The 13,190-nt window shown below is 38.8% G+C and overlaps 1 protein-coding gene across 6 annotated transcripts in view; it reads left to right on the top strand.

The window, feature by feature from the left end:
- The window catches only part of OTUD7A (OTU deubiquitinase 7A), a 148,761-nt gene that overhangs the window by 95,849 nt on the left and 39,722 nt on the right, over positions 1-13,190 (top strand). For 5 of the 6 annotated variants that reach the window (XM_057399120.1, XM_057399111.1, XM_057399129.1 and 2 more), the window contains exons 4-6: positions 1,265-1,401; positions 9,795-9,950; positions 10,590-10,741. In XM_057399120.1, coding sequence (XP_057255103.1) covers positions 10,594-10,741 — 148 coding nt within the window. In that variant the 5' untranslated portion in view covers positions 1,265-1,401; positions 9,795-9,950; positions 10,590-10,593. The remainder of the gene's footprint in view (positions 1-1,264; positions 1,402-9,794; positions 9,951-10,589; positions 10,742-13,190) is intronic. The other variant, XM_057399095.1, reaches the window with a different exon arrangement.

Here is a 13,190-nt window from a genome sequence, read left to right as displayed (position 1 = left end):
GGGTTAAAACTTAAACAGGGGAAGTTTAGATTGGATATAAGAAGGAAATTCTTTCCTGTTAGGGTGGTGAGGCACTGGAATGGGTTGCCCAGGGAGGTTGTGAATGCTCCAGTGCTGGCAGTGTTCAAGGCCAGGTTGGACGAGGCCTTGGGTGATACGATTTAGCGTAAGGTATCCCTGCCTACGGCAGGGGGGTTGAAACTAGATGATCTTAAGGTGCTTTCCAACCCTAACGATTCTATGATTCTATTCTATGATTCTATGATTTCATGATTCTGTCATGAAAATGTATCACAGTGAAGCAAAAAACAGCTAAGAATCTTAGTAAGTGGTATGTATTAGTTCGCAAACACTTTGTGTTTCAGTTGAGTTGCTAAACAGGCAATTGGGACTTTTTGCATCAGGACTATTATCTACTGAGGTTTGATTATTTCCATATGTATCCTAGGAAATAATGAGGAATAATGCAATGTTCTGTTTTCATATTCTAATTATCACAAATTCATAAAAATTGTGGACTTTGTTATGTTTCTGCCTGTTTTAAAAGCATTTTTAGAAGGAATGTTTTCTACGAGGAAAGGGTTTGAACAGACACCTGTTGAATCCTGAGTTTGGTACAGCTGGCCTCACTTACAAGATTGTGAGTTTTGTGACTGGATTAAAATCCAGAAACAGTGAAACTGACTGGAAGCGTCTTTTAAAATGAAAAGGTGAATCTTACAGTGATTGGATTATGTATTTGCAAGGAGCAAGATTTATGCTTAACAGATAGAGTAGATGCTATGCAAAGGGAAATATTCTTTCTTTTTAAAACATATAGAAATAGTGTTCCTTCCTTCTTCATGTGTTTGTCCCTTTCTTCCATAAAAGGCAATGGCTATCCTGATTGAATCTTCTGGATAACTCTTCACTAGTTAATCGCCTTGGATTTTGATAGTTTATGAGAAGAAAAACCTTGAAAGCCCCGTTTGAATCTTGAGAAAGAACTGTTAGAAGAGTTTTAAAGTGTGAATGACCATTCTCATGTAGAATAGCCCTAAGGATATTTTTGCACATTCATAATTATTATTTTTTTCTCTTAATTGTCTGGGTTGTGCCCAAGTAGTTTTGTAAATGCAAATTATCGTACATGTTAATTTATCTGTGTTGAGAGTATCCATTAGACTCCTAAGGTCAAAGGGAAAGTTGATTTTTGCTCGTTGTTGTTATTGGGACATATGGAGGAAGTCCAGTGATTAATACACTACTTCTTTTTTTTTTCCAGATTTCTCAGGGGACAAAGTTTTGCTTATTCATACCTTCTACTGTGGCAAAACCAGATTATTTTTCTCACCAAAAACCAGCAGCATAATGCCCATCTGACACATGCCTCCAGGAACTCTTCTTTAAAGTCTGTCGTAAGTAAGTCGAATTAAAAACTTGCTTAAATGTAGCTTTAATCATCTGTGTGTCTATTTACAACTCAAGAACAAGCAGCATTAACAGCAGAACTGCTCTTAGCAGTCTGGCTTGTCAGCAGCTGCTTGTTCTTGAATGACTATATAGGAGGAAGTAGCTTGCTGTAAAGCGTGGGTTGAGGTTGAAGTGCTTCCTGACCACTGCATGCCAGTGTGTCATACCTGTGTGTTCTGTTCCTCTCTCGCATTCCCTGGTAAAAGGTGACTGTGACACATTGCAGATCAGAGGCTATGGAGTTATGGATGAATAACATGAACAAAAAGATTATTTGCATTGTAAATGAAGACTTAGCCTCCTGTTGCTATGGCAATTAATTTTACAATTCGCAACGTAGAAATAGTGGGCTAAATAACTCAAAATGTTGGAAACAGCAAGTGGTTAAGCTTGTCTTCACTGTGTTGATTGTTGAGCTGCATGCATTTCCTGGTGCCTGTGTGCCGAGTGTTTCATTTTTAATGCAACACAAACTTGAACAAAATAATGAAACTCCACATTATATACATCCAGTAATGGTTACTGAGACATCTTGCTTTTTATGGACTGAAATTTATGCATGCAAAGTATATGGTATGTGTTTTTGTGAGGGAAAACTGTTAAGATCAGAGTTTTGGCCAGCATACCTTCTTCTTTTGAAAGAAGGTTGCCATTTGGATGAATATGTTCAGTATCTGGAAACAGTATTTTCTTGTAGTGTCAGGAAGAGTTTACAAATGAGGGAAAAACTTGAGGAAAAAATTCTGGATGAGGCAAAAATTGAGCTTGTTGATATTGCTTGTGTTCTATTCTAGTGGAAGAGATGCATGTTACTTAATGAAACTATGCTTTTAGGAGGCCTTAGATTAACATTCAAAAGCCTTATTGTTATATTTCCAGTGCAGTATAATACTGCCTACTTATCACTCTTCCAGATAAAAGAATAATTGATACTTTAATTTGGTTTAAAATTGAGGTCTTTGTTTTATGGAAACTCCAATTTTATCAGTGGTGTTACGTTTAGCTCTTGCACTGCTGCTTTCTATCACGCTACAAGGGCCCTTGTGCATTAAAAAGGGAAACACTGTAATTGCCTTATCTGTTGTCCTGTATGAAAGCAAAACCCTTATAGCGGTGGTGGGGTTTTATCCTGAGAAACACACACAGATGATGGGGATATAGAGGATCCTTACCTGGAAAGACTTTTCCATGCTTGTTCTCAGTCCTATTTCTGTGGAGTTCTCATTTATCTGTGACATTTTTGCTCTCGGAGAATGTAGCCATTCCTGAGTAGGAACAATAGTGTAATGAAAACCCTCTGAAGCTCCATGAAAACACAGTTGTAAACAGGACATCTGAGCAGTGAATGAGTTCTCCTGCATGTGCACCTTCTGTAGGACTAGTGCTGTGCCTTTTGCTAGGCTGCCCTCAGTGGTGGAGTGCAAGTAAAGGACTTAGTTCATAGCAGTGACTGTAGGTGTTTTGGAACATATTCTGAATATTCTGGATGTGTTCCTTCAGTGGGAGTGTGCCATAGCTCTTCAAGGCAGCATGGTCTTTTCAATTTCTCTTTTCCACTTTCTTTCATCTCAGCCTCAAGTAATAGATTATAATCTCTAAGTGTTAAATAAATTGCTTCAAAAGATGATGTAGTGGTGTGCTTTATCAATAGTTCTAGTTTCAAATAATCCAAATGGTAGACATTTTAAATAGCATTTCTGGACACTGAACTGTACATGTGTTTTTAAAATACCTCCCAGTTGGTCTCTGCACTTGGGCAGTATTCTTCCTAGAACTGACCTTAAAATAGTTGAACAATTCTCTTTTCTTGGGTAATGGCTCTTCTTCAACAGGTCCCACAGGGATTTAGTGTGTTGACTGAGGGTTCTTCAGCATAGCTTTTTCACTTCTAATGCATCAGTTCAGGACTTGCCTACACAAGGTACTGAGGAAATTGGGGCAGATCAACTAAAGGGAGGAATTTAGAGGGCAGTTTAATTACCATCAAGTCTCTGTGGGCACTTTCCTATTCATAATTAAAGTGGCCTCTAGTGAATTTGGTTTAATTTGCCAGACCAAGACCACATTTTATTGCCAGAGGAAAGTGTTTGCAAATAAATCTAATGGACATGGACAAATCCAGTTAAATTAATGTCGGTTAATTTTCCTGAATTCCACTGTGCAGACAAAAACTTAGTAATAATGCCTGATAGGAGCTTTTATTTGTCTTCTTTCTTGGTCTTCACCTTTTCTTTAACTCTGATGTTTTATACTTAAAAAGATAGATGGCCCATAATTGTAAAATTGACTGCATATTGTCTTGTTATCTTACAAGTTATGAGAGTCCATGTTTTATGATTAACATATAAATGCTCCATTTTGCCATTAAGGTTCTTTCCAACCCTAACTATTCTATGATTCTGTGTTACCCGATGTTCAGGTAGTTATGATCACTTTGGCTGCTTCAACTAATGCCTTGTAATCCATCACTGGAACTACACCTGCTCTCAAGATCTTATTCACCCAGCAGCTTAAAGCATTTTGTAGAGGTTTTGCAGAACAGGGTGATTATTATTGCATATATTTTGTGACCCCATATTCCTTCACTAATGCAATTATTGGTGCCTCTTAATGGAGTGGTTTGCTGTTCTGATGGGAGAACTCAGTCAAGTGCAGCTAATTTGAATGCAGTCAGATTAAAGGTGCTTGTGCTACTTCCTAGCTCAGTGCAGAGGCTGGTGAAGTGTACAATAGCTTAAATAGTGCAGTTTGTACAGATATATTTCCTGAATAATATTTATTTCTTTCATGGGAGTTCTATGAGCAGCATGGGCTTAGTCATACAAAACAGATTGCAAAATTTAAGGCCACTTAATCTGTAATTAAAGTGTATAATATATATTTAGTTCTATGTGAGACGTTCTTCTGACTGTGAGGTTAAAAACTGGTTTTCATCTTTATATTTTTGGCACCTAAATCTGCAAGCTATCTGAAGGTAGTGTGTTTAGAACAAAACTGGTGTGAAGCTGGCGAAGTAATGTCTGATTTGCATGGGATGAATACAGAGTATTAAAGTAAAATGCTTAAAAGAGATGCTCTCTTTTAATTGGCCTTTAAAATACTGTGATATAGGAGTCTGAGCATAAGTATCTACTCTCAAGTCCACTGTGATCTGAGAGATCTCTGCTGAGAGTTTTTGGCTTAAGCAGCCTTGGGCATTGTGTGAAAAAGCTGCCTTGTATCCAGTGATTTACAGTCAAATTTGAATTTCTGGTGGACTGGAGTATTCTGCTGATGGGCAGCATCAATGCCATGCAAAGTAGGGCAATACTGGAGAGATTTTGTACAAGTTGAAGGCCTGGAATCTCTAGGAACAGTGAAGTCGGTGCAGAGGGAGCTAGGATGTCCTGAGTGTAGGAAAGGTGTGGAATATTTCTTTGTACCCAGTTTTTTATTTGTCACTCAGTCACCTGAGAACTATTTTTGTTAGGAAACAGGGTAAGCTTCCATTTGAACAGGTTTATTGAGACCCTGTTTGTCTTTCCAACTGAAATCATTGAGTCTAGGAAAAAAGGACTTCGAGAACTTTAAAAACTTCCTGGAAAAACTGCATGTCAGCATTCCTGTGCACAGCTGTGTGTATTTAGTTATGTCTTCTGCAGGCTTGACAAATTAAGGTGAACATTTAAAGAAAGAAAAGTAGATCCCCAGGTGTATTTCAGGTAGTCAGTATTTCAGGTGTGATTAAGGTACCTCATATGCACCTGATAAGTATTATACATGGAAACAGGTAATTTGAGCACCTTCCTTGCACAGAGGTGTGTATTGCTACTTTGAAAGCTCTGTGTGCTCTGGGATAACCTCGTGGAACTCGTAGACCCATACACTTCTGAAGCAGTGGCTGAAACCCAGCAGGTGCTATGTGCTATCTAGTGCAGCACTAGTTATGTAGCTTTATGTGCCTGAATTGATTTCTGTGTGGTTTATTAGACTGTGCAGTCATGCTTTATCTTTGCTTTCTCTTCTGTGACCCAAGTTTTCTCTGAATCCCATGTGTTTGTTTTCCTCCTTCTGATTACTGGATCATGGTAAATAAATACAACTGAATTACGAGTTCTGTACACCTTTCTTCATACAGCAACAGAGCAGGAGCAGAGATGCTGTTGAGGAATTTGCCAGAAAAGCTCTCCTTTTAAAGTCTGAGGGTTGCACAATGCCATACACATCAGTCAGTCTGGAATTTTAGAAGACTTCTGTAGCTTCTGCTTTGGAACATGCCTGTGCAGTTTATCGAGGTGCTAATTTAAGACTGTGGACTGGTTTTGGGTTTGGCTTTTTCTGGGTGTTTGGAGTATTTTCATTTGCATTTCATTATGGGGTATTGGTATTATGAGTAGACTGGCCTTCTGCCACCTTACTAGTCAAAATAAAATACTCTTCTTAGCTTCAACTGTCATTCTCTGAGCATAATCTAAGAGGAAAAAGAATTGATGTAGGCTTTTCCTTGTGAATCTGAGGTAAAAATTTCAGATGAGTGAGCAAACTTCAGAGTTGGGCAATCATGTGTCTTTGTGGATACACTAGGTTATATCCTCAATATTTACATACAAAGATGAACGTTTACAATATAGTCTGTAATTTTTTTCTGCTACCCGTATTTATTTATTAGAAAACCAGAAACTAGGGAGGAAGAAATGGTCTTATGGAAGGCATTGGTTGAATTTCTTATTATTGTCAAGATGTTAGAATAATGACATTCCCCATCAAATACGATATGTCAGAGTTACTTTCAAAGCCCGGAGCTGTGCACAAACAGGGTCTTTCTGCCTTTATAACCAAGAATGCAAGCAGCTTGAATATTGAACAGAAGAGTGGTCTGCATTTAGTCTATGTATTGCCAAACCATCGGGGATGTTTGTAGTGTCAGTGGCATCGGAGATGCCAGTAATGTTAGTGGGCAGTTAGCCTTGTCACACTGCAGGGAAATTAAAAACAGCACATGGAGAAACTGGTTGAATCCAGTCAGTGAGTGTCTGTCTAACCCTAACGGCTTCCCAGAGCTCTGAGCCTTGGCACATTACTGATAGTGCTTATTTCATCCTCTCTGTGAAAATGATGAAAGATCCTAGTTGCAGTTCAGTCATTAAGTCTTCCTGAGGCTTTGCCCACTGCACCCTTTGTGTGCTGGTTTCTTTCTGTTCCTCACTACTGCTTTGTTTGCTATTTGTATTTCTAGACATATAGGATTTGTTTTAACATACTTGTGTTTGCTTCATTAGTTACCCTATGCATCTCTTCCCATTTGGAAAAAAAGTATCTTCGTATTGTTTAACTGGGAGAAGCTATTTGATTTTGAAGAAGTCAAATTTAGATTCAGATGAAAACAGTTTACTTCCATGCATGGCTCAGTTTTGAGAGGGTTACTTAAAGAAGAAAAGATCAAATATAATGGAGAGTGTATTAAATTGATTTCAAGTCCTATGAGCCCACCGTAACATTTAGAAGCTATCAGTATCTTTTCTTTAAATACTTTTAAAATGCTTTTTCTTGGAATATACAACAAATCCTTCTGCTTCTTGTATTTGCATTATATAAATAAATTATTTAGGGAAGAAATCTGGCTAGAAAGTGAGTGAAAACCAAGGTCTTTGTGTTTGAGGGTCAAGATGTTTCCATTTACTTTCAGTTCAAAGCGCCTTTTGTGTGTTATGTGTGACACATTTAAAAGGAGAACTGCAAGTATAAATGTGTGCCTGTGCTGCTAACCACAGGAGGAATGATGCTTATTGACAGGTGAGGATAATATGGGTGATTGTGTTTGATCTCCTCAACTTTGTGTATTTCAGGTGTGAGTTGTGTTGATGCTTTGACCAGTCACATGGAGCAAAGGTGGTGGGGATGGTTTTGTAGGTGAAGAGAGGCTGTGTTCATGTGGTGAGAGCAGTATGTCTGGGAACCATCAGGCTTCTGAGTCACTGCCTCCTTCTTTACAATTTATTTTCTCCTTTGCTCAGTAGTTCCCACTTCCATCTGGATGGGTTTTCATGGCTAACAGCCGTTTTCTGGCAAAGGGGATAGTTTTTTTAAAGGCTTTTTCTATAGCTGGGTTTTAGTTTGTTGGGTTTTTTCCTCCTCTAAGTTCTAGAGAGCTGTGAAAACAATTCTGTCGGGGGGGGAAAAATAGTGCTAGTTCAGCTGTACACAGGGAGGATCCTACCAACCCTGCTCCTTGCTTTCGGAGTGTAGAGCATGCGTAGTCTGGAGTTCTAGAGTAGGTTTTTCTCCAGGGGGACATAGTACAATTAACAGCCAGACCCCCTGTCCTCTGTGATAATCATGACTTCAAAATGGGGTAGAGGGGAGCTGTTTGCTGTATGAAAAAATAGTTAATACATGGTTAGTAGTTAGTACTAACAGTAAAATACTGTTACAGTAGGAAACCTAGTGCTTGAGTTTGGGAGAGGCATTGGAGGGACAGGGGGTGCTGGACTGGGGGGGGGGGGGGGGTGGTTTTTTTATTATAGCTGTTAATATTTGTGTGTTTGGTAGCACCGCATTAGTTTATAATGTTTCAGGGACTTTGTGAGGTGTTACTGGTGTAAGGGGAATAACTTTCCACAGCAAACTGCTGCTCAGCTGCATGTGTAGCAGGCATTTTAGTTGAAATTTGGAGTTTATATGGAGGCTGGGCAGGAGTCCAGCTCCAGTCAGCACAGTCCTGTAGATCTGATTTCATTTCTAAGTAAACCAACACAGATGAAGGAGTGTTCCTTTAGGTAATCAGTGATGGGTTTGTTCTGTTTTCTTTCATTTTTAACATTCATTAACATGTTTCATCATTGATTCTTCCAACTGTCTGAATAAACACCATTAAGCTATGTTGTGCTGTTAATTTAGGTCTGATGAGTAACAGGAAGACTTAAATATAGGTATTATATACAGGAAGGATATAGGTATTAATACAGGAAGAATTAAATATAAATATTTTTGTGCAGGTGTTCTGAGCACAGTTGCAGGACCCAGAGTCTGGAGAATCACACAGCAAAGTGCACAGATACAGAGGGAGCGTTTGACTAGAAAATGTTATCATGTCCCTGTCGTGCATTTGGAAAGTCTGGATGGAGTGTGCTTCCTTGGCACCTGGCACGAAGCAGGTGTTTCTACCTGTACAGCTATTTATCACTAGATAATGGAACCCAGAGAGTATTTAACTTTAAATTACTGTTTTTCAGTAAGCCGTGGCTGGCTTCATCTCTGGCTCTGCTGCAAGCGGGCTGTGTTTTCAACAGCTGTTAATGCACAGATACTACCAGTTCTCTCTATATAGACAGAGAACTTTCTGCATTACCAGACAAATACACACTTTAGTTTTCCGAATTGCTTAGCAGTCCAGCCCCACACCTAGCGACTGGACTGGAGTGCCCAGCTGGTGCACCCAAAATTAGCAGCCACTTTGGACTGTTAGTAAGGTTCACTGATGCTTTTTGTCGTTCACCTGCAGCAGGCTCTTTTAGCTGGTTGTTTCATTCTTAGTCATTAAAGAAATTAATTGTATTCAGTTTCTTGTGACTCTCTATGGATGTTTAGTACAGTAGATCTAGGAGCTCTTTTTGGGGGGAGGGGGTGTTTTGGTTTTTTGTTTTGTTTTGTTTGTTTGCTTGTTTTCTAACAGAAGTAGTGATTGAATTGAAACAGATTCAGTTGGTACAAAGCTTAGATGCCAAATCTGGTCATAATCCACTAAGGTAGTTCTCTTCCTGAAGTGCCTGCATTCCTTTGTAACTAGCCTCCTCCTCAGTATTTCTATCTTTCCCTCTGTTACTCCATCTTCATTTCAGAAGTGTTTCCCTGGTCCAGTGGTGATTCAGATGTGCTGTCTGCAGTCCTTCATTGGATTTGTTCCAGTATGTCTGTGTCTTACTTGTACTTGGGAGCCAGAAATGTACATAATTCCGGATGAGCCTCACCAAAGCTGAATAGAAGAAAGGTTCACCTCCCCTGCTTTCCTGATTTGTCCCAAATGTAATGAAACTGTTGTATAAGTAGTATAAAAGCATAAATGTAGAGGCAGTATAAAACAGTGGAGGGGCCAGAAGGCTGCGAAGTGCTTTGATACCAAAAAGTGTGTCATTGTGTAACCATATCCCATATAAATTCAGACTGTTGGAAGGTGGGTTTTGCAGGCAGTCCTCATGGATGAGGTGAAAAAGGCCCCCATGCTGGAGCAGAAGGTAAATGATGTTCGTATCCTACCTGGGATATGTATTGCAGAAAAAGGCAATTTCTAAGAAAGCAAAGGCACTCCTTTTATAAGGTTAAAATGGGGAACAGTGAAATCAACTGGTTTCCAATTTCTTTCACAGTTTATTTCTCTGTAGCTGTGGTACAAGCAAGAGCCAACCAGTATCATCTGCTGCCAGTAGGAAATCTTCAAACTAGTACTTACCCTTGGCACACGGTAAAGCTGCAGCTGAGCCTATGAAGAGGAATTAACAGAAAAAATTAATTCATGTTCAAAGGTAAACTTTGTCCAATGATGAATAGCAGGCACAAAAGCAAAACACATGCTTTTGCTTATGTTATGTTTCATTTCATCCTGTTTGCTTTGCTTTGCACTGTTTCTGCAGTGGTGCAGACAGGCTAGAACCACAGATACCTTGACAGAATTGGAAGGGACCTGTGGAGATCATCTACACCAGCCTTTAGCATAACTGTGTTTTGAGTGACAGCTTTCTTCATAGCTTATTCAGCACAAACTACTCGGGAAGTGCCTGCTTTAATTTTATTTGATATTTGTGGAGAACGTTGCATTTTAGGGAACAAAAAAGTAGATGCAGACTGCAGAAGGGCAGAGGTATTTTTGTTGGCTGTGGCACAGTTCCTGTGTTTAGCTGGATTGGAGTCTTCAAGTTACAGAATTATTTACAGGCCGCCCATAAGAAAAAACAATAAAAATATGAAATGTTAGGAAAGGGAAAACCTTCCACTGTGAATGGTCATTAGCTTTTAGGCAAAGGCAGGGGTGGAAGACCATCCCTGGTTGTTTTAACTTGAATGGTTTAAACATTTTAATAGCACTGTTTGGGGAAGGGATGAAAACTGTGATTTACATCACTTGGAGTATACCCTAAAATGCTGTTGCCTTTTCTCCTTGGCAGATGGATGCCTTCTAGCCGACCAGCGAGTCCTGCTGCTGCATGCCTGGCAGCATCTCTGAATGATCACATGACTCTTGATATGGATGCAGTCCTGTCAGACTTTGTTCGGTCCACAGGGGCAGAACCAGGTCTGGCGAGAGACTTACTTGAAGGTAAGCTTGCTGGACACAGGTCTTTCCTGTGCTCGCCACTTGCTTAGAGAAAGAGTCAGTCATGAAAAGAGAGACACTGGTATTTTGACTGGTAAATCAACTCTTGTGATAAGCTGACCATAGAGTGTACTAAGGTAGGTGTTTTCAGAAAAAAAATATAAGTTTTTGGTGTTAGATGGCTGTGTTCTTGATTATTAACAGTCATGCCTTAAAAGAATCTGTGCTAGGGGGAGAGGGGAGGCAACTTCAGCTGAATTTTGTCACTTTCAGCTGCCTGAAAGTACTTGTAACTGTTTTGGGTCACTATGCAAAGCAGCTAAGTTTAGTCTGAAATGGACTTCCCATAAAGTGATAGAGAAACCAGCCAGTGATTAATATGGCTACCTGAAATTCATGGTATGGGAGTAAAGTGGCTCAGTTAGAAAGCATCTGAGAACCTATATCAGAAAAATAACTGGGTCTTTATATTCATTTTATTGTAGTTGTGTAAAGTTTATTAGCTTAAAAGTGTAAAGACCCCTTTGATATTTGAAGGCATTTTGTCATAGTTGGTTTTGTTAATTTCTTCTGATGTGGGCTAACAGCAGTTGTGAAGATGGGAAGTTAGAAATGAGTACGTGATATCTGTGTGGTATACATATTGCAAAGTGGTTTTGTGGGCTTGATACTGTACACTGGGCCTTTTCCTGAAAGTTGTCTTTTGTTTTTAATCTTAATTTTAATATGCTTTAAGAAATTGTGTGTTAAATCAAAGTAACTACTGAGCAGCTACAGCAGAGTTTAAAAGTATACATCAGCAAGTGGGTGGGTTAAATACACAGTGACTGTTACACAGATAGCTAAAATTTCTATACATTGCATATGTATTGCATATAGATTTTTCTAAATTGCCAGAAGCTGTCCTAAATATTTGCTCTGTTGGTGTTTCTGTACTCTGCTTGTCTGCTGCTAGGATCCCTGCAGTCTTGTTTCTGTTGAACTTTTTATTTAGCACAGCTACTTGTTTCACTGACATGTTCTGCTTGTTGTGCTTGATGCACATCTTCCAGAAAGAGCTCATTTTTGGTTTGATTGAAGATGTAAAGATTTTTAAAATACATATGCATACATGTATTGGTTCTATTTTATTTCTGTCTGGTTCTTCCTGCCAGCTATTAGTGTCCTAAAATAACTTATACCATAAACCAGTAGCTTTTCTATCTAATTTTGATAAGGTAAGCATGTTGAGCTCCAAGCCTCTGTATTTCCTCTGTCATTCAAAAGAATGTATGCAGAAATGTTTGGGCTATTTTGGTAAATATCTTTCTAGCACAAAGATTGCCTTTCTGCAATTACATTGCATATGCTGCTGTTTGTATCTCTAGCCAAGTTCACTTTAGCATTGCACAGGGAGTTTGTGGTCAAGTCTGTGCTCAGTTTGAGGTTTCAAATTTACCAGTTCTAGACTTTTATGCAGCTGCTTAACTGTCAAGGAGGTCAGATTTCATTGGCTTAAAAGCATTATTTCAATGGTATGAGTACTTTGTACATCTGAAAATGGACATGAATGCAGACTTTTAAAGCTGCATCAAAATTAAAAATGGGATTTTTTTTTTAGTTCTGCCTAAGAAATTGATTTTATTTTTTGTGGCATTGCTATGTCTGTGTTGAGAAAAGTGTTCCATCTGTCTGATCAGCTATTCATTGCTGGATAAAGTTGCTTAGTTTGTGTTTGTCTGATGCACAGTTTTTGTTTTATACCTGTTGCTAATTGAGTCTGAAGGGCCAGTTGTAGGTTACTTGCTGTTTGCTCTTTATGTGATACAGCTATGGGAACTTACATGTACAGACTTGGACAAAGTGCAAAGGAAGGTATGTGAAGGCGGAAGGGGCTTAACAGCACATAGACCTATACTTCAGTAAGTCATCTGTTTGACTGAGTTTTCTTCAGGTTTTCTTGAGTATTGTAAGGAAACTTGAGATTCCAGTCTGAGACGTCACAGACCTATGTGTTAGGATTGAGTCAGTGATTTGTTATTTTTTATTATTAAGCCACATAGAAATATTTTAAAACTAAGGCCTTTTCCTAACTGTTTAATATAACAGTGATGATATTTATGATTGGATGTGTTTTGTCAATGCTGACCATTTGTGTTAAATACTAATGAAGCACAGCAAGCAATGTTAGATTTATAGTCATGTAGAGTTGCATAACTGGCATACTGCAAAGGACAGGTTATGTGTTGTTTTTAGCAGAGGTTTTAATAGCACAGAATCATTTACCTTATTACTCATATGTATCTATTAAAGATACACAATCACATGAGTAATCAACATCTATTCCACTCTCTGATCTCTTAGTAACACGGCTTAATCAGAGCTTTGAATGACTTTATAGCTTTGAACATCCCAGTAGCTGCATGCCTGCTTCTAGGATGAGAACCCAAGGTAGCCAAGATCATGAGAATAT

Source organism: Pezoporus wallicus, unplaced genomic scaffold (genome assembly GCF_028554395.1).
Source record: "Pezoporus wallicus isolate ANWC-B61680 ecotype Strahan unplaced genomic scaffold, APGP_CSIRO_Pwel_v1 contig_3952, whole genome shotgun sequence".
Lineage (NCBI taxonomy): Eukaryota > Metazoa > Chordata > Aves > Psittaciformes > Psittacidae > Pezoporus > Pezoporus wallicus.
The sequence above is the reverse complement of the archived record's forward strand: the minus strand, read 5'-3'. Positions and strand labels throughout refer to the sequence as shown.